The 22,135-nt window shown below is 41.6% G+C and overlaps 1 protein-coding gene across 1 annotated transcript in view; it reads right to left on the bottom strand.

Annotated features, from left to right (window-relative positions):
• LOC117519112 (dimethylaniline monooxygenase [N-oxide-forming] 5-like) overlaps positions 1 to 22,135 on the bottom strand; it is a 52,994-nt gene that overhangs the window by 11,304 nt on the left and 19,555 nt on the right. Inside the window, exons 1-5 of the mRNA XM_034180411.1 lie at positions 15,220 to 15,377; positions 14,893 to 15,031; positions 6,976 to 7,164; positions 4,162 to 4,327; positions 1,504 to 1,646 (exon numbers count right to left, since the gene is read on the bottom strand). Of these exons, the coding sequence (XP_034036302.1) occupies positions 1,504 to 1,646; positions 4,162 to 4,327; positions 6,976 to 7,164; positions 14,893 to 15,024 (630 nt within the window). The 5' untranslated portion in view covers positions 15,025 to 15,031; positions 15,220 to 15,377. Of the gene's footprint in view, positions 1 to 1,503; positions 1,647 to 4,161; positions 4,328 to 6,975; positions 7,165 to 14,892; positions 15,032 to 15,219 lie in introns of the transcript that reaches the window.

Genomic DNA, 22,135 nt, shown 5'->3' with positions numbered 1-22,135 from the left:
TCTGTGTGCCCAGTACCTACCAAGCCCACACAGCAGCTGCCCAACAAGGCTGCAACCACAGTGTGGGGGTTAACATTTCACCTGGTCTGATTTGTGTGATTGTATGATGAACATTTGTTTTGCTGGCAGGTACAGTCAACCGCTGCAACTGTCAGATTACTTTACGGAAACGGAGATGGAAACTTTTAGGTTAGAGTAACAGTGACATTTAAACAGGTATGAATGGTGAAAAATTTGGAGGAGGTGCGCATTTGCAGAATCTGAGACCATGGACCAGAAATTTTATGGACATTGTACTGGTCCATCATGGTAAAGAAGAAGCTGAGCCGGAAGGTGAGGCTCTCAATTTACCAGTTGATTTATGCTCCTATCCTCACCTATAGAGGTGAGGGAAGGTGATCATCTAGTGGTTAAGCATTGGGCTTGAGACCAGAGGATCCTCGGTTCAAACCCCAGCCTGACCAGAAAATCACTAAGGGTTTTGGGTAATGACTGAAAGAATAAGATAGCAGCTCAAAGGGGCAGAAAGGAGATTCCTCCATCAAGTAGCTGAGCTTATACTCCGAGTGAGAAGCTCAGTGATCTAGGAGAGACTCAAGAGTGGAGCCACTATTTCTTTGCATCAAAAGGAGCCACTTGACTATCACAAAGAGCTGATCGGTTGTTCCACGACTAGGATGGAACCCGCATTGTTCCTCTTCAATCAGCGGTTTGACTATCGGCCAAACCCTCCTTTCCAGCACCGTGGAGTAGACTTTACTGGGGAGGCTGAGTACTGTGATGCCCCTGTAATTGGTACACTCTCTGGTCCCCTTTTTTAAATATGGGGATCACCACCCCAGTTTGCCACTCCTTAGGCACTGTCCCAGACCTCAACGCAATGTTGCTCAGATATTAAGTCACTTAACTTTGTGGAGCTGCTACCTCTTACCCAGTGGTTGTTTCTATTTCTGCTGCTGTCCAGCCATGCATTCATAACTCGGTTGTTTTTTAAACCACAGCAGATGGCCTGAATATATTTTTAAAAAATCCAACAGGTAAGGAAGTTAATGTGAACAGAACAAAAGACTGTCTTCCAAGGTTATAAAATTTATACTTGTGAGTCATGTTACATACCAACTACACAGCTCACAGTCTGTTCTGAACAGGATGCACTCTTCTTTTGTATTCAGTAGAGCGATGACCGGAGGTATGCGTTTTAGCTTTACCTTTAAAGCTGTGTACAGAAGGGCAAGCAAGCCAACCAGCCACACAACCAAGTTTAAACATTCCCAGTTTAACCATGTTTCTCTGATGGAGAACTTTTAAAGTATATTTGTTGAAAACATCCTTTTGGCCTTGCAGATCACTTACCATTATTGAACACACCTATGTTCATATGCTTATGTTGTATTAGGTCACTGCACTCATGTATGCTCTCAGATAAATTCTCTTATCTTCTGCACTTTGCTCTTAAACCATTCGTTTAAGTTTTGCTGACTGTTAATGTGTAATTCAGCAAACCTGCTGAGTAACTCTGCTCAGTTCCACAGCGATGTCTCCCCCAGAGTTCCCAATTCCAATCACAACAGCCTTTTTATTCTTCCACTCTTCTGGACTCTTGTAGTCTCGGCTGTGGAAATATTCTCCAGTGAAACTGTCAATGCCTGAAAAAAAGGGAGATATAAATTTGACCACCAACAATGATTCTTTAAAATCAGACAACAAACACACCTTCAGGTTTAATTTGAATCTAAGGGGCCTTTCATATCAAATGCATCGATTGATCATTTCGGTGCCTTCCCTTGCGTTGAATGCGTGGGATACGATGGACGCAAAGAACGCAGCAATGACGCACAGAGGAGGCAGAGGTTTTTACGTCACTATCTGCCTGTTCGAGGGCCCGGTGAACAAACCAGACAATCGGCATCAAGCACTCAGTCTGCCCGTCATAACCACAATATTAAGAGAAAAAGAGCAGAAGAAAGAGTGACGGACATCACCCTGCTGGGAGGTTTTTTTCAGTGACTGTTCGTAGTGAGGCCGAGCTGAAGGTGCCGGTGTTGAGGCCACAGACAGAGCGAGACACAGAAAAACAGGACCCATAAAAATGACGACTGAAGCAATAGTCTTCCCCAACATGTCTTGGTCAACCAAAGAACAGACACCTGGAGGCCTATTTTGCCAACAAATCATACCATCTTCTTTGCACTGGCTTCCTGTCTCTGTAAGAGCAGATTTTAAGGTCTTGCTGCTAACCTACAGAATTGTTCGTGGACTGGTGCCTTCTTACCTGGCTAATTTGGTGAAACCCTATGTACCCACCTGGGTTTTGTGGTCGCAGGATGCGGGATTACTGTGTGTTCCTAAGGTGAAGAAGAAGTCAGCGGGTCAAAGAGCCTTCTTTTATCATGCACCCGCTCTATAGAACAGTTGCCCTGCGACCGTGAGGCAGTCAGATTCCATGAATAAAAATCCATTTTTAGTCTTGACTTAAAAAAGTCAACACTAAAAATGGATTTTTATTCCCTTTCTTATGAATAGTTTTATTTTTTTCTGTTTTATTCTTTTACTTGTGTCTTTTAATTGTGTATTCGAATCTTTTAATTTACTCACTCATTTTAATTTTGAATTGTTTTATGTGAGGAGCCTTGAGGCAACTTTTGTTGTGATTTGGCAAGTTATAAATTGAATAAATTGAAATTGAAGCATAATTTTTAATGAACATGACTTTTATGCAAAGCGACCAAGATAACTGAAACTTTGGGGAATGAGGGTACACAGACTGAAGTTTAAATTGTAGGATTTATTCCAACTTTTATGGGTTCTGTTTTTATTTTTGGGTCACCCTTTATGACTGGTATCTAAAAGTGTTTGCCTCTTGCCCAACTGGTGCAGCCTTACTGACGTAAAGACTGCCTCTCCAACAACGAGGAGGTCCAGAGGGGCTAAGTTCTTCTAAAGCTGCTGTTGGTGTTGTCCTGAGAGCACTTGTGATGCAAAGGCATGCCACTCTGGTCCACCAAACTATAGCAGCAGAACCTGGCATGGGTCTTAAGGCCCCCTGACACTTGCATGATTTTGATGCACGCACTGTGCAGGAGAGTAAACTTGTCGTTAACAGGTGTAGAATGAATGTGAGAGGGGCGCCAGCGCGTGCAACTGCGCAGAGAATTTTGAAATGATTAAAAAAAAAAAAATCTTTCACAAATAAGTGTTGTGCAACAAACGTGAAGTGGTATTAAACGTTGCGCGGTCTACTCACCAGCACTACGTGCAGCTTGTCAAGTCGAGTAAAGAAGTAGTGAACAGTATGAGTGGTTGCGTCAGCACACCGCATCAGAGCGCAGCTCGTCTGAATGATTAGAACGAGATGTTAAATCTATCACAAACATACTTTTACAGCTGCACATAAGAAAGAAAGAACATGCAACTGTTTTACCAAGCTATTACAATATAAACATGACAAATAATTACCTTTTTAGACAGCTCCAAATGCTTCCTCCACCTCATTAACGTGTGTGCACGAGAAAAGCAGCAGATGGAGCGCTCCTCTGATTCTGGAAGTGATTACAGCCATTTTCAACAGCTAACTCGAACAGAAAATGATTAATCCGCTACAAAATAATTATTTTATATACACAGCATCCAGTGCACAATGCGTGGCAGCCAGTGGAACAAAGAACAGAGTCCAGCTGGGAATGTCACAACGATGTGCGTGCATGAAACTCGTGCAAGTGTCAGGGGGCCTTTACCGCCGAACTGTAGACCCATCTCATCACATTGAGATGAAGCCCCATCTTCATCTGACATTGTCAGGACTTTATACTAAGAGCAATGATCATTTTGCATGTGGATTCTAGTGAAAAGATGGAGATATGTTGTAGAACTGCCAACAGTGAGTCCTGACATAACACTTTAACACACTTTAAACTCTAAACTTTGCTCTAAACACTGTTAGTACCTTTTCGTCTAGGTGACTCTACCAAACATTAGGCTAATTTCACATGCAAAACAAATTCCACGCAGCTTGTACAGACATTAACGTTCCTTCACACTTGGGCAAAGATTCTATTTCTATTACATCATTATTTCCATGTTGGGTCTGTCACAAAAAACGTCTCTAGCTCATCTGAAAGACTTTTTATTTGATTTTATGTATTTATTGCAAATATGTGATACCTGGGAAGTCCTGCAGAGGCAGGCTGGGATTGCAGTGATGTCCAATACAGATCATCACAGCATCAAAAATATGTCTCTCTTTTTTTCCATCTTTGTTCTCCGTTTCAACATCCCACTGGCCCGAATGAGCGAAGTCTGATCTCTGCTTCACCTGTAAGACTTTGGTCTGTGTCACAGAGAAATAAGCATTGGTAGTCTGCAGGCAACAATACAAAAGCAACCATTTATTTCTTCATTAGCTTTCATAAGTGAGAGCGCTTGTGAGGATGCAACTACAACCCCAAGTCAGAACAAGAGCACCGGCAGGGGATATAGAGTTGTGAAGATATGGAAAAAGCAAAGAAAAAGAAAATGCAGTGATCTTTACATTTAGTTTGACTTCCATTTCACTGCAGACAAGAACCCAAGATATTTCACTCACTCAGTCTCTTTCCAGCATGGGCACTCACTTTTTCAGAATGGCCTACTTGACACAGAGGTGCCATCCTACAGTACATCTGTGTCAACAACTATACAATACTGCATTTCTTCATCGTTGATGGAAATGAAGTTCAAGACATATTCAGCAGGGCAAGATCAAGGATTTTGTAAAGAGGGAGGGAGGGTGGATTTGCACATGCATCTGGCGCGATCAAGAGGTCGCACATCCCGAAGGGAGCGTCACATCAAAAATTTTGGAGCTTTTATGTGCCATTTCCTGCATATTTCAACACAAAATGGAACCACGGAGAAAAGATACTTCATAACCTGCAACTTGTTCTGTACAATCGTGACTATGATGTTATGATGGCAAGTAACAGAGAATGTTTAAAATGTCTGTGGCTAAAAAGCTGAACACTCTTGCTACACCTTGCTGAGTCATTGTCTGGTAAAAATGTATCTAGCTGAGTCACTTGTTGCTGAACAGAAGTTTCAGAAACAGCATTCGGCTGTTTTTTTTTGGTTCATTAAAAGGACCAAAAAAATAAATTAAATTAAATAAAACAGATATGCCCCTGCTCAGTGACTAGGAAATGTTAATGTATTCATCCCCTAACTTATCTCAAGAAAACTGGCTGACAAAGTAATGATAGTTAATTATTCTATTTCTATTCTATTCTGTTCAAACCTTTATTCAAATGTGTTGCAGGCCTTCAATGCAGGAATGGATGTATATTAACAAATGAAATGAAGTTGACCACACAAAACATGAAAAATCTTCATATGGTCAACAATGAAACAGAAGTCAAAGTAAAAGTAAGGATCACTGCATTTCCTTTTAATTTGCATTTTCCATATCGTCTCAACTTTTTCTGATCTGGGGTTGTAATCACAGTCTTCATTATTGAGGATAGTGATTGTGATGTTGTATGCTTTGTTGATTGGGATAAATGTAATATCGAGAACAGGAACCAGGGTGTGCAGGCTAAAACAAATAAAAACCTTGACTACTTCATTTCAGATAGACTCTTAAAGCTACAGTATGTAAGATTTAGCATCATCAAGTGGTGAGGCTGCAGACTGCACTATGCTGTCACTGGTTACAATTTTGTGCCAATTTAAGTTTTCTCTTTTTTTGGTGAGGGGAAGTCATGATCCATTTCCTCCATTTGAAAAATTACAGTTCTCAAACTTATTTGCACGAACAAGCAACCAGTAGACTGTGTACAGCAAGTCAACCGCTGATTACTCCGTTTTTTTCTCTCCAGTCTTTCAACCGTGCTGCTAACTGTGAAATATAATGCAATGCTAAAATACCCTTGGCCGTATGAGCATTGTGTTCTTTATAATTTGCAGTTGTTTAATTAATTATTAAGATCCTATTTTCTTATGTACAGTGTTACATTTTCAAAAAAGCCCCTCTAGCAATCAATCAATAATAGACATTTTCATTTTAACAGCGTCTGCAGGAGGCCTTGCGTGTGCATGTACATGACCTTTTGACAAGAGCAGAAGTTGTGTAAATCAAGAAATATTTGTAGATCACCCTCTGTGTCCATAGGAAGTTAGCTTTGAAGTAGCTGAAGTTAGCATGCATGCTAATGTCCGCAAAATGTCTTGTAAATGACTCCAGAGGTGTTAACAGGTTACAAAAATGTTTTCAATGTTAGAAGTGTTTATTTCTTGCTAGCTTTTACATACTATATGATAAAGATGTTATATTTACACAGAAAGAAAACAGAGTTTTGCAGCTAGCTAGCAGCCTGTGATGTCACCATGCTAACATCCGCAAAATAATAAGTTCAGAGGTGTTATTAGGTTTCAAAAACGGCATTTTCAGTTTCAGAAGTATTTATTTCTTGCTAGCTTTTCCATAATATGTGAGAATCATGTATATAAACACACAAAACGAAGTGGTTTTGGCGAGATCTGCCACTGTTGTCACAGTGCAGTGCTACTCTGATTGGCTGTCACCCTCACCACTCAAAAACAAAATGGAACAGATTAAAACACAATGTGACTTTTTAACCTCTGAAAATACCTCTTAAAATATGTCGTTAGCCATCTTTGAACTTGTTAACAAAAGGACGTGAAGCCTTCACAATAATAACCAATATTTGATGTCCTCGGGTAAAAATGAAGGAACTTTTCAGGCTACTCTATCAAGATGGCGGTGCAGCATGGTGGCCTCCATGATGGAGCTCACTCCCATGAATACATGAAGGTGTCATTGTAATTTCATGAACACACTATTTTTTGTTGCAGGTAACACATGGTTATGAATGCCCTACTCCATTTAGGCTAACAAACACCTCAATCCTACACACAACTTTTACGTGAAACTTTTTCAGACCAATAACAGTAATTCTTTGGAAATCAGTAAAAATTCCTTACGTTGAAGCGTATGTGCTTGATGACACTAAAGTGTTCGGCATACATTCTGAAGTAGTCCAAGATGAGGGAATTGTGCATGTAGTTAGGGAAGTGTGAAGGGATCGGAAAATCACTGAAACACATCATCTCCTTGGAGGTGTTGATGATGAGAGAGGAGTAAATGCTGGCCCGGTCTTTCTCCGGCTTCTCCTTCAGTATCACAGACAGAAAGAAAGAAGAGACAAATTGAATAGGTTCATATTTACTTCTCGTGTGTTGCTAAATTGTGTGCTTTTTCTGCCCAAATGGGCTACCTGACGACAGTTGTGACTGAGGGAAAAATGTGGGAGGCTACTGAAAAAAATGGATCCAGTTTCCTTAATTTGCACACAGCAATTCAAAGTGATATTCACATTTTCTAAATGTTAGTGCACGCAAAAAAACTTCTAGACTGACTATTTACACTGTAATCTACGCTTACCGGCCACTTCATTAGATACAATATGGTAGTACTGAGTTGGACCCAGTTTTATTTTCAGAACTGGCTTCATTCTTTGATGCATCAACAATGTGCTGGAAGCTTTCTTTTGTTTGTTTGGACAACTTGTTCCACTCAGATTTACCTTATTGTAACTAATCTTTCCGCGTATTACTGGTTACGCTAAAGGATATTTGTCACAAATCCAATCCCAACTTTGCTATTTGCTTACTATACCATAAAACCAACCATAAAAAAAGTTTATGAGGGAGTGAACAGGAATGTGAAAGGAAGACCAGGAAGCTCATATCAACTGCTCAATAAGGATTGCGCCTAACAATGCAACTTAGGGTTTGTCCACATGAGTGTACAAAATTCTGGGAGGGAACATGCAAATAGATGAAGTCTGCACACACAACATTTATCAAGGTCAAAACGAACTTTAGCGGCCCTGCAATTTACTGCCGTCCTGTCCAGGGTGTAACGCCACTATGACTGCTGGGATGACCCTTAACTGGAGTAAGCAGAAATGAGTGAATGAATGATTGCACCTAAATTTTGAGGCTTTGAAACCTTGACGTTAACTGATTACATTTGACAGCTTCTTCGTATAATAAAAAACCCATTCATTGTAAATGTCCGGCATATTTGAAGACATTAACGCTTTACTTCACGTTAATTTTTTTCAGAATAAATGTGTCCATACGTAACAGGTGGACCAGAGTACATTTTGGTGCGACTCGTGATCATTATAGCCATTGATGCATCACACAAATACACATCTCTGGGTCAGTGTTGCATGATACATGTGACACTATGTGTGCTGCGTGTTCGTTCTACCAGTGAAATACACAAAGACAAGAGGACGCACATGTAACGCGCTGTGAGTGTGCGTTACTGCGTGCACAGAGACAGCTGTGCTACCAGAACGCAGCATAGATATTCACCATTTATCTTAATTTCCAGGGAAGGAAGAAACGGTAAACCTCAGAAATAACTGGCAACTCGGACCTGCTGTGGCGACTCAGAGTGAAAGAAGGGAGGGAGAAGGCTAAAGGCTAAAGCCTGGTCCACACGGAAACAAGTTCAGGCGTATCCGCATACGTTTGGTATCATCTTGGTGTTTTGTCCACACGAAAAACACAAAACACCAGTAATGCATGGTAGAGCGATGCCGAAACCAGAAATGCCAAATGTTGAACTCTTCCTGGAGCAATAATAGAGGAGATCTCGTGCGAATTCAATGGACAGTCGACACTGAAACCGGAAACACTAACCTGAGAGCGGCACGCACCTTGTCAGCCCTTGAGGTCAGTCAGTGACTATCGAGCGTGTAAATTACATGTAAAAAATATTTGGATGTTTGAAAATAAGTACATTTCTCTACCCTGAGTTCAAAATTGATACTGAAAAAAAAAAAAGTTTGAAGGACCTAAATGACATGGTGAGATGATGAGGAGCTTCTCTCATTAATGTCAGCGACATTAAACCTATTAAAAATAATAATAAAGTAGCTTTGTACAGTAGCTTTAGCTTCTGCTGCTACACTGATTAGCACTCACACCCATCAGCTCTTATGCACATCTTCTTCTCTGTTTTCTGTGGAAGCTTTACAGCACCACCTACAGGCCTGGCATATGTACTACATCATTACCTCCGCCAAGGAGGTTATGTTTTCGGTCGCGTTTGTTTGTCAGCAGGATAACTCAAAAAGTTTTGAACGGATTTTGATGAAATTTTGTGGAGTGGTTGGAAATGACAAGAGGAACAACTGTTTAAATTTTAGTGGGGATCCCGATGCGAACGTGTTAGCATGTCTATTGCATTTTCAATGTTAAAAGTTAGCATTAAGCAGCTGCAGCTGTCATCATGTTCGGGTGCATTTGTTTTCAAATTGTAATATTTCTTAAATTTATTTTTGTTTATATATTAATAATCTAATGATTATTATATACAATTTTAGAGAAAGAGACAAGAAGAAATAGATCACTGTGCCAAGGAGGGAATCAGTGCTCAGATGACAGTAGCTTCTGGGAAAGGTGCAAGTTGCAATAAACTGTGATGCCAAGCGCTCAGGATACATGCTATCCAGTGGTGTAGTCTACACTTTTGAAGTGGGTAGACTGTGTTTTTTGTCCGTCATCAACCCCGTGCGAATGTGCCCCCGGTTATTAACATTTTTAACACCATAACACCAAATAGATCTATACTTTCCATCTGATCATTTATATTCTATATTTGCCACTATAAATGTGAGAAATGTGTCAGAATGTAAGTAAGTAATTTGCACCAATTGCAAAATACAGTATGCAACAGTAGATCAAATACATTTATTTTCTGGCATCTGAAAACCTAATTTAACAAAGAAATTTAATCAGGTCATAAACCAGGAATAAACAATGTTTAAATCCAGCCAAAAGTATCATATGCAAGCTACTGTGTATTGTTTAACAGTAAATAAGACAACTTTAAGTCACAGTCACTCAAAAAAAAAAAGTGACTGTGACTCCTTGTTATTAAGAAAGAAAAGTTCTCTTAACAATAATGAGCAGATTATTGCCTCCCAACTAAGTATATTGCAAGAGTTCACTTTTCCTCCCTCTATTTAGTACCGGATATGAGCCTGTACTGTCAAATTCAGCAGCTGCAAGATTCACCCTACATATAATCCGCATGCACCCACGTTGTTTGTGGACAGTTTAGACGCATAAACAAAAACAAAACAGAACACACCGGTCTACATGAGCCTGCACTGGCTGCAGAGCCTCACGCCTCCTATCACAATCTCTGTTGAAGCTGACAGTCCATCATCAGGTCCAGACGGGGGACTGGAACCTGTAGGCTTTGTGGTCCATAAGGAAACCTACCCAGTATAAACAAGCTAGTATTAGTATACGTTAAGTTCCATTAAAACAGCAGCTAGGCTGAAGGACAGAAGCTAGCTCCCAGAAAATTCACATACAACGAAAATATGGTAGATGCTTTACTTTGCAGAAACCTTTTCAACCCATGACAAAAACATTGTAGGCCAAATCAGTGGCACAAAAGTATAGTATGAAGACAACCAACTAACTAACTAAGACAACCATGCAACTACTGAGCGTATGCCACTTACCAATTCCAGTCATTTTAAAACTACACTATCCAACAGCCAACGGGACATCTGTAGATTACCGGCAAAACTCTATTATTTTTTAAAAAGCTGTTTCATTTTATATTTTAACAATAAATGAACGGATCATTAAAAATGTCCACGAATCAAAGTCAAAAGACATTTGCACAAGTAGAAGCTCTCCACTTATTGTGCTCAAATTCATATTTTAGAAATGACTCTGTCCTGATAACATTAAAGGCAATTACATATTTTGTCAAAATTACAAGTTGAAATGACCATTAAAAAAAATTCATCAAGAGGTTTATGTCACAGAAATCCTACTTTACAATCACTGCAGTCATTGTTTGTCATATTTCCCTTTGCATTTATAATAAACATTTGTATTTATTTACAGTGTCTGTTTTTCTGGTTGAAATGAGATATAAATAATCTACCAGACTTAAAAAAAAAAGTACAAATTTCCATGTTATTTTGTCTAAAAATAAATGTCTGAGGTTCCTTATGTTAAACAAGAAATTATCTAATCTGAAATAACAGGTGGTTTTAATTTACAGATGAAAGGTTTATAAAGAACCATTTATTGATTTATTTAGCTATTTTAATTACAAGTGTTTTAACCTTTTTTTAACAGTAATCAGAAATTCTGAGGTAACAACAACAAAAAACATTTCCAAGGATTTTTCTTCAGAAAACCGCTCCATAAATGAGCAGTCCTGTGACACGTTTGTTTTGTACAGATCAGTGGTTTATTTCTACACTGATCCATTTTGTACAGATCAGTGGTTTCTGTTTCTGCCACTAGTCTTCCATGTTTTGGCCCGACGCGTCGTTCCTATTGGACAACGCAAAGGTACGTCACAACTCAGAAAGTTGGATTGGCTTGAACTTTGTCCACGTCAGCCTGCCGACAAGCGGCAATGCGCACTCCCGTCAGCATCTAAAAAGCAACGCGTCTCATTGAAAATAATGCTTTTTAGACCGTTTTTTGACGCATCTGACGTATTCAGTGTGAAAAGCCCATTAGCTTAGTGAACAAATAAAAAACTAGCTGTCGTAGGCTAGCCCACTTACCAGCAATGCAGACAGCGCCAGGTTTATCTCCTCCACTCAGGGTGCAAACTTCATCAATCGGCCCTGAAGCAGCAGGTGGACGTTTTCGAAAAAAAAAAGAAAAAAAATCTAAAACCGAGACCTGTTTTCATTTTTCGGGTAATAATCACCATCGATACTTTCTCCAGCATTCTTCTTGTTTGTGTGTGGCTTTCGCGCTGATTAGCTGGTAGCCCCGCCCCCATCTGTCTATGAGCCAATTAAAACTCTTATCTAGCAGAGCGAGCGGGGGTGGGACATACGGTGCACTCTGCAGTGATGGACGCCTGGTGGCTGTCTTTTAAAGGGAGAAAATAAAATTACAGTCAATAAGCGCTTATTTTATTTACATTGTCACGTTCCCCGGGGCAATTTGAAGTGGGCAGACGGAAATTCATGGTCATTTTAGGTGAGTAGACGGCGTCTACCTGCGTTCCAGGTAGACTACACCACTGATGCTATCCAGTCACAGCAGATGAAACTTTTTTTACTACTGAGCAAACATCATTGTTAGACTTTTTTAGGTTCAATGATTCCACGGCGTGTAGATGTTATGGTGTCACTGACCCCATGGCCTTGGCAGAGATTTGCACGCTGAGTGCTTCTAGTTGTTGGTTGTTTTAGCATTTTTGTCTGGACACAGAAAAATTTTGAAATGGTGCCGTGTTTACGGAACACTATTTGAAACTGACAAAGAACAATATTAAATTGGGAAAGCGCCGTATCCGTGAGGACAAGACCTTACTTTTGATATGTGGGATCTTAATAAATTAGACCTTTAATCAGCACTGTCTCAGTGCACACAGCTGTAAATGAGTACCCGCCATTGAACTGGCACCTCATCCAGGGGGTGTTGTAGACATTTATTCACTTCACACTACAGAATCGGAGAATAAGACCCTTCACAGAACCTCCCTCTTCTTATACTATGAATGAATGAATGCCAATAAAGGGGCCAGTCATCCAGAGAGTGACACAAATCCACCATGAGCACAAAATGGCAGCAAAATGACACTGGCAACCTATTTTGTAACAGTCAGCACAAGTTCTTAACCTCTCCCTCCCAACTCTACTGTACTTTGGTGCACGGTGAAACCATCTGATAAGACCGATGATTAAGTTGTGCACATATCATTCATCACAGAACCTACTGTGGACAAACTGTATCTGCATGAATTACCGACCAATTCCCATTTAAGTCAAAATGGGAGCCTTGCTACTGTCAAGACATGAGGTTTGTAAAATGTGTAAAAAAAATTATAATTTTGCCTGGGAGGAAAAGAACAAGAACTACATTAAACTAAGTGTATTTTTTTCCCCCATTGCGCCAACTTATATCACCCATGCACCTGTCTCTGAAGATAGTTCCTGCCTTTTTGTGCATGACTGATGTCAAAGATCTCGCCTTATGCCACCCTTTGGGATGTCTTGCTCAAATGAGGTAAAAATCAAATAAACTGTGTTCAAGTTCACATGTGCACATAAATCAATGCCCTGTTCAGTAAAGTGGCCGGTCCTCAGAGAAACGTAGACTCTATACATGACTTGGCTCACCAGCACACAGCTGTCACTGAGACTGACCAAAGCAATTATACACACACACACGAGGTCTGTTAGAAAAGTAACGGACCTTTTTATTTTTAGCAAAAACTATATGGATTTGAATGTGTGATTGCATCAGCCAAGCTTGAACCTTCGTGCGCATACGTGAGTTTTTTCACGCCTGTCAGTTGCGTCATTCGCCTGTGAGCACGCCTTGTGGGAGGAGTGGTCCAGCCCCCTCGTCAGGAAATCGGCTGATTGACTGCCGCTTTGCTTCATCAAAATTTTTTCAGAAAGTGTGAGAGACAGCCAAGTGGAAACCATTTGGAAAATTCAGATGGCTTTCAGTGAAGATCTTATGGGGATCACAAAGATTAATGACAATTACAACTGGATTAAAGACGGCCCACAGCGGCAGATGGCGCGCCGCGCACCGAGCGGCGATCGACAGGCTCAAAAGACCAGATCATTTCCAAAGTGAACGCTTTGTTGATCCGGGACGTCATCTGACTACCACAGAAATGGCAGAAGAGTTTGACATCAGCACTTTTTCGGCATGAAAAGACGTGTGGAGGAATTCGTGCGTCGGGACGGAGGCGCAGAGCACAGAACAAAAAGCAACGCAGTGATGAAGCCTCGCAGGACATGTTGTGGCATGTCCAGCTCATCCACAATTTCTCGGATAGTCACACGACTGAAAAACCACCAAAAGCCGTCTAAATCTTCCGAATGGTGCAAGGGCTGGGCATGTTAGGGCTTGTCCTGTGAGACCAACACAGAGGTGCTTTTGTCCCACGCCATGAGCGGCTCCATGGCGAATTTCTCCGCTCCTCTTTCCATTATAAAAACTCCTGTAACAGTGGAATGTGCCGAAAAAGTGCTATGTCCAGCTGTCTTGCCATTTCTCTGGTAGTCAGATGACGTCCTGGATCAACAAAGTGTTCACTTTGGAAATGATCTGGTCTTTTGAGCCTGTCGATCGCCGCTCGGTGCGCGGCGCGCCATCCGCCGCTGTGGGCCGTCTTTAAACCAGTTGTAATTGTCATTAATCTTTGTGATCCCCATAAGATCTTCACCGAAAGCCATCTGAATTTTCCAAATAGTTTCCACTTGGCTGTCTCTCACACTTTCTGAAAAAATTTTGATGAAGCAAAGCGGCAGTCGATCAGCCGATTTCCTGACAATGAAAATCCGACGAGGGGGCTGGACCACTCCTCCCACAAGGCATGCTCACAGGCGAATGACGCAACCGACAGGCGTGAAAAAACTCACATGCGCACTAAGGTTCAAGCTTGGCTGATGCAATCACACGTGATTCAAATCCATATAGTTTTTGCAAAAAATAAAAATGTCGGTTACTTTTCTAACAGACCTCGTGTGTATATATATATATATATATATATATATATATATATATATATATATATACATACATATACTCCACTCCTGTTGCTATGAACAAAAAAAACCACAAGTAACTTTTGGAGCCAGCTCCAAGGGGCTATTCAATGCCACTTCTGTGTTGGCTTCATTTTTAACCACTGGACGTTGGAGTTTGGGTGAAATCCATATATGGTCAATTCTGAACTCATCCCAGATACACACACTTGGATTGACCTTCCTGCCACCAGGGGAGAGGGAAAAAAAAAGTAATTCTCCTTACTGTCTGTCAGTTCAACAGGTCAACATATACATATGGACCCACGTGACCCACCTTGAACCTCCACAGCCCACCGATGTCATCACTGCTTTCAAAGCAGACAGGCTCCAGACCTTCATCCAGACAGCACTTGACGCAGGTCAAACCCGAGCACCCCGCTCCGATCACAGCCACGCGACGAGTCATCCTCCAGCTGTCACACACACAAACTCCACTCAAAAACAAGAGAAAAACGTTGGCGGAAAAGGAGCGTGTTGGTGGTGACGCGCACAAAAATAACCGAACGACATAAAAAATACAAGTCACACTGTGGTTTGTTTGCGACGAACGCACGCAAAAACCGAAACTCTTTTTAGACAGTTTGCACAGAAACGTTCTTACCTTTTCAGGAATCACAGACCGAATGTCCTGCAGCCACGAAGTGCAAAGAGAGGCGGAGTTAAAGAGGAGCAATTCTCACAAAAACAAAGTGTTCAGAGGGGAAACGTGGGACTGGAGCTAAATGACCTTTGCTTTCGCTGCGTCACCGTCCACAAAAACAAACAGACACAGCCTGTCTGTAGTCACACGAACCTTCCTGCAGTTAACAGACCAACTCAACACAAGGGCGGGTTTAAGGGAGGGTCAGTGCAGTGGCGCTGCAAGCGCACCATGGGGCCCCAAAGACACATGGGGCCCCAAGCAAAAAAAAAAAAAAAAAAATCCAAGCTTTCGTCATACAAATAGAATTAAAAACACTGACAAAAAAAGTCAAATTCAAACTTTTTATACTCCAAAGTGCACATCAGCATTTTTTCCCCAAATGTAAACATTGAACATGTGCAATTAAAATTAAAATTCTAATCCAATTACTTTTTTCCATGAATCTGATTGGTTAATCATGTGAGATTTCAGACCGTATAATATCGAGGTAACAGTGTCAAAATATTCATCCATTTCACATCTGGAATTACTCTGTGCCCTGACTGGTGTTCTGACAAGATTCCTGTCGAATGGCATTCCTGTCCTCCGCGCAACTGCGCATGTTGTTGGGACGCAGAACTGTCAATTTATGTGACAAGACGCACAATTCGACAGAACACCGGCTGCGTGCGCTGCTAACTGTTAGCGCTGTTAGCTGAGAGCAAGAGAAAGTCGCATACCGATGCCGAAATAGGTGAATTTAAGATACCATATGAAAGTATTAGGCCGTGGCTACAGGTACGGACCCGTATCTACAGGGACCGTTCTAAAGATACGGAGGGTATTCCCCGGTGACGTCATGTTTTACCGACCAATCAGAATGTGCAAATATGTCCATACCCATGCGCACCTGTCATTATTGCATGCGTCGCTTAAGGCTTAAAGCCTTTGAAGCAATCCCTGTAAGCCTTAACTTTCACACTCCGCTAATGCTACTGTATACAAAATTCAATGGGAGCGGTGTGTTTGGTAGTTGGAATTTTTGCCCCCGTTTGACCCATGCATGCGCAGATGCGTTGCGCACTTCACTTATTCTCCTTTGTCCGTACCTTTAACAGTCCCGCAGAAGATACGGATGTACGTATCCTTAGCCACTTCGAAAGTATTAATGTGGATTCTGATACAGAATTACTATTTCACATTTGATGGATTTTCACTTTTGATGGATTACTCCGTGCCCTGACCGCTGTTGGAGCGACGCTGCCTCGGCTGGACGGTAGCCCTCGCTGACCGAATTACGTACAGGAAAATAAACCGTGAATGGTAAATAAATGGTAAATGGACTGCATTTATATAGCGCTTTTCCATCTGCATCAGACGCTCAAAGCACTTTACAATTATGCCTCACATTCACCCCGATGTCAGGGTGCTGCCATACAAGGCGCTCAATACACACCGGGAGCAATAGGGGATTAAAGGCCTTGCCCAAGGGCCCTTAGTGATTTTCCAGTCAGGTGGGGATTTGAACCCATGATCTTCTGGACTCAAGCCCAACACCTTAACCACTAGACCATCACCTCCCTTTGAAAACAATGGAATTGAATTAGAATGGGAATAACCCCCTTGTGGTTGATGATTTGCGGACGTTCATGCTGTTATACGGTCGCAAATAGCCGTTTCAGGGCTCTGCTAATGCGTCGCTGTAAAACTCCTTTTTAAAGTTCAGTTGCAACCATATAACCAACATGAACATCCACAAATCAGACACAACAGGGTATTCCCTAATTGTAATTCTAAAGCATGAAAAAACACAGCAAGCAAAACCAGCCATAATAATAAGATATAGAACTTTAACTTGAAAACAACAACTAGAGCGTTGCACTCGTAGAGCGCAAACCTCTGCCAACACTAGTTTACAATTCAATAAATTTTTACCTTGGAAAAAAATTTTCAAGGTTGAAATATAGATCAAAAGGGCTTTTCAATGTTAATATCAAATTTCGGCGTGTCAGAGGACAAGTTTGGACATGTCCAGCTGTCCACAATTTCACTGATACTTACTGGACTGGTAAGCATTGAAAGCCGAGATAGACATGTCCAAACTTGTCCTCTAACACTCCGAAACGGAGGTGTTCCGTTGTCTCGCTTCCAAAGTGAATCGGTCTTTACGCGCGAAGCCTCCGCGCAGCTTTCCATGACAAAATCTCTTGTTAAAAGTGAAATCTGCCGGAAAATGGCTGATGTCCAGCTCTTGTGATAACCAGAGAAAGAGCACACAATGGTCTCGTATCCACAGAGCCATCCGTTTAGAAATAGTCCGGTGGCTTGTGCCACGTCGTCGCAGCTCGGAGCGCGGCGCGCCGAGCGTCCTTAAAGGGGTCCTTAAAGCTGTAGTAACAGTCCTTATTCTCTGTGAAGCCCGTAAAATTTTCACCGAAAGCCAGATAAATTTTTCGAATGGTTTCCAGGTGCCAGTCTCTAACAGCTTCTGAAAAAATTCTGATGGAAAAAAAGCCCAAATCATTCCACCATTTCCTGACAATGAAAATCCGACGAGGGGGCGGGACCACTCCTTCCCAAGGCGTGCTCACAGGCGAATGATGTAACTGACAGGCGTGGAAAAACTCACACATGCGCACGAGGGTTCAAGCATGTCTGACGTAAAAACATATGAATGAAATCCATATAGTTTTTGAAAAAAATAAAAAGGACCGTTACTTTATTGACAGACCTCGTATAATGCAAAATGTACATCAAATGGGCTTTTCAATATTAAATTCAAATGGCCACAAACTCCACAATCCAGATCAGAGCCAGATCAAACTTTGTCAGGTGATAGTGAGTGCCAGTCGGCACCCCACTTTAAAATATGACAGTGATTGGGGCATGTTTGATGAAGATATGATGTCAAATATACATTAAATAGGATTTTTTTCAAAGTTAAATTTAAATGGCCACAAAATCTGTAATGTGGATCAGACCCAGATCAAGCTTTCTCAGTCGATAAAGGATACCATCCTACATAAAGCTGTCAAATATGAAAGAGATTTGATCTTTTGTGACAGTTATGAATTTTTGAAAATTTGTTCAATGTCAAAGATATGGATTTTTTCAATATTCCAAGATTTTTCCTGACTGACCTTTGACTTTGAAAATTGAATCACATCTTGCCTATCAGGATATGAATCTTCTGTAAAAATTTCATAAGGATATATGAAAAGGCTGTCCATAAACAGACAAACAAATAAACAAATAGCGGCAAAAACATAACCTCCTCCAACTTTGTTGGCGGCAGTAACAATAAAAACCTTGATTTTATTTCCAAAGCACACATTAGCATTTTTTTTTCAATGTAAACATTGAATGTACAATTTAAAATAGAAACTCTGAAAAGTACTACAATACAACAATCAAAACCAGAACAATAAAAATTTCAATAACTTAACAACAAAACAGTGACTAGTTCAAACAGTGCAGAGTTGGCATAATACTGTTTGTGCACTAACAGTGATGCTTATGAGCCTTGGCTTGTGCAAAAGGGCTGGCTCTGTCTTGGAATGTACTCTGGACCCCATAGAAGTGGTGGGTGAGAGGAGGACGTTAGCTAAACTGACATCAATTATGGGCAACGCCTATCACCTCTTACATGAGACTGTGGGAACCTTAAGCAGCTCTTTCAGGAATAGATTGCTGCACCTTCGGTGCAAAACAGAACGCCTCCACAGGTCATTTATTCCAACTGCAGTTAGACTGTATAATAGCTCAAAATGTTTTAGCTACGCCTTTCACCACCTTTAGTGCTTTATTACATGCACAATTGTGCAATTTATTCTGTGCAATAATTTTACCATATCTATACACACACACACACACACACACACACACACACACACACACACACACACACACACACACACACACACACACACACACACACACACACACACACACACACACACACACTCATATTCTATTTTTCACGTAATGTGTTCACATTAGTATTATTCTTTTCTTTACTGCTGTATGACTTTTGCTGCTGCAACAAGTGATTTTCCCCGCTGTGGGATCAATAAAGTTTATCTTATTGTTGTGTGTTGGGGGGGTTTGGCTGGCCAAGATATTGTTTGTGTGTTTTGTGTATACTTCGGGTGGTTTGTGGGGGGCGTGTCTGAGGCTGTGATGATGGATGAAGCATCTCTCACCCTCCACTGTCATCATGCCAACCCCATGCACCTGATGAGCAGTTCACGTGCAGAGCTAAAGGACTACCAGCTGAAGTGGATATCCTGATCAGCAGTTCACGTGCAGTTCCAAAGGACTTCCAGCTGAAGTAGATATCCTAATGATGTACTACATTTAAGCCATGACTGCTCTGTGTAAGGTGCTGGGGACTCAACTTTGTTACTTCTGTGTGATGACCGTTTGTCCAACACTGTGACGCCGAGGATCGCTCCAGGTTTGACGCACCGTGCCTGTTAAGGAGAAGGGTGAGGGACACGCTCCATCAGCACACCTCAGAGGTAACTAAAGCTTAAATGACTTTGAGTAATTAACAGTAGTAATTTGGCGTCTTGCACGCAGCAATATTTGAGCTACTCTGATAATTGTGTAAATTCGCTCTTCACAGCCGTGGCGTGCGGATTGATGGTCCTCCACAGGCTGTGAGAGCTGTCTCTTTAATTTGAGTCTGAAGTAGAACCTGAATGTGTTTGCTGATGGTGTGAATCCTAAACAGTATTTGTGTGAACAGTGACTTACCTCACCTCTCGTCCTTAACAGGCGCTGTCCGATTCATTAACCACCTGGGGGGTGCCGGCGGGAATTTCTGGGTCCAGAACTGCCGGGCTACAATCCCTTGGGCGCTAGGAAGAGCGCGTCGTCCTCCACCCCGCCAGGCCGTTAATTCACCTTTTGTTTATATATAGCACTTGTAAAATAAATCTGTTTTCTGGAACCGCTCTCTGTTTATTTAGTGCTGGGTCCCTGTCAGATGCTGGTTCGCTCCTCAACCCGTGTCCAAACATAACACTTATCTTATCTTAACAGCAGATGAAAGGCAATGCTTAGGTTTCCATACAGATCCAAAAGCTGCTCCTTGTAAATGTAGTTAAGCATTTCTCATGGGGAGGCTGCATGATCAGGAAAGGCATAACAAGCAGCTCTGACCCCCAGCACCAAATCCTCTGAATCTATGTCATCAATGGCCTTTTCCAGTTTTGGACACTTTTCTGTGAGTGTGCCACTGTGAATAACAGCTGACATTTAGTTTTAGGAAAAAAAAGAAACCCATGAAGATTATAAACATCTTCAAATCTGGAAAGTTAGGCTGGTAAAATACACAAAAGAAGACATGCGCTGTAGTATTACAAATACACTTTAGAGGCTACAGTGTTCATTTAAGATTAAGTATCCGAATTTTAATTTAACTAGGTTAGTCTCATTGAGATCAAAACCTCTTTGCAAGGGAGACCTGGGCAATTGTCAAGTTTCCAATGCACCTAACCTGCATGTCTTTAAATGTGGGAAGACGTCAGAGCACCCAGAAGAAACTCACATGTAAACACGGGGAGAACATGCAAACTCCACACAGAAAGGCCACAGGTGGGAATCGATCCCATGACTTTCTTCCTGTGAGGTAACAGTGTTAACCACTAATCCACCATGCTGTCTTACTAAGATATTAGTATGCACACCTGAATTAGATGGTTGTGATGCTGTTCTTTCCTGCTGATCCAGGAAGCTGGAAGTTGGCATCTGTTATTGCACTACTGGTTGATGCTGACTGGCCACTAGTGGAGCAGATAACTGTAACATCACAGGAGTAACGCATGAGTCTCATTCTGAAACGCTGGATTCTGGGTGGTAGGAGATCCAGTGCTTGTCCTCCCAGTAATGAAACAAGAGGTTTGTGGTCGGTTTCAAGACAAAAGTGTTTGCCGATCAGGAAATCACGAAAATGTTCACATGCCCATGTAGAAGCTAAGGCCTCTTTTTCCACTTGTGCGTAACACTGTTCTGTAGGAGACAGTGACCTTGATGCATAAGCCACTGGTCGCCATCCGTCCTCCCACAGCTGCAGAAGAACACCTCCCAAACCATAGGATGAAGCATCCGCCGATACTTTGGTGTCTCTGTTTGGATCGTATTTTGCTAGCACTGGAGGTGAGGTCAGTGCATCTTTTAGCACTCTGAAAGCTTTTTCTTGGTCCACTTCCCAGTACCAAGCATTCTTTTTGGACAAAAGATCTCGCAGAGCTTTGTCTTTTTCGGCCAAATGGGTTTACCATGCCCAGAAAACTCTGCAACTTTTTAACAACATAGACCTTCTCTGTTGTCTGCTTTCCCCTGTAGTTGAGCTGTAGCTTTGTGAATCCTGCAACATCCAGTTGTGTCTTTCCTGACCCTGACAGTGGCTTTTCTGGATGCTGGAGAACCGGTTTTTCTTTTCCAAATATTTTGTTCAAGTCTGTATTGGCTATTGCTGTCACGTCTGCTCCAGTATCGAGTTTGAAAGTCATTTCAGTGTGTCCCATCTGTATGTTGGCTGTATCTTCTTCCTCCTGCTCAATACTTTGCACCGCCTTACTTTGCCTGCAGACCCGCTGGTAGTGACCTTTCTTCCCACAGAAATGGCATTTTGCATCATTGGCAGGGCACTCATGTTTTGGGTGTGAAGCACCACCACACTTATAGCACTTGTTACTCTGATTTTTGGTGTACTGTTGTTGGTGGGCTTTTACATTTTTGGGTTTGAACTTGTTAGACTTTGTTTTGTCAAACTCTTGTTTCGTTTTGACCACTCTGTCCACTGAGGTTGCATTTATTTGCATCACATTTGTTTCACTCCTCAAAGCTGACTGCTGCTTTTCTTGATTGTCTGGCCAAATTCACAGCT

The sequence above is a fragment of the Thalassophryne amazonica genome, chromosome 10, assembly GCF_902500255.1.
Source record: "Thalassophryne amazonica chromosome 10, fThaAma1.1, whole genome shotgun sequence".
Taxonomy (NCBI): domain Eukaryota; kingdom Metazoa; phylum Chordata; class Actinopteri; order Batrachoidiformes; family Batrachoididae; genus Thalassophryne; species Thalassophryne amazonica.
The sequence above is the reverse complement of the archived record's forward strand: the minus strand, read 5'-3'. Positions and strand labels throughout refer to the sequence as shown.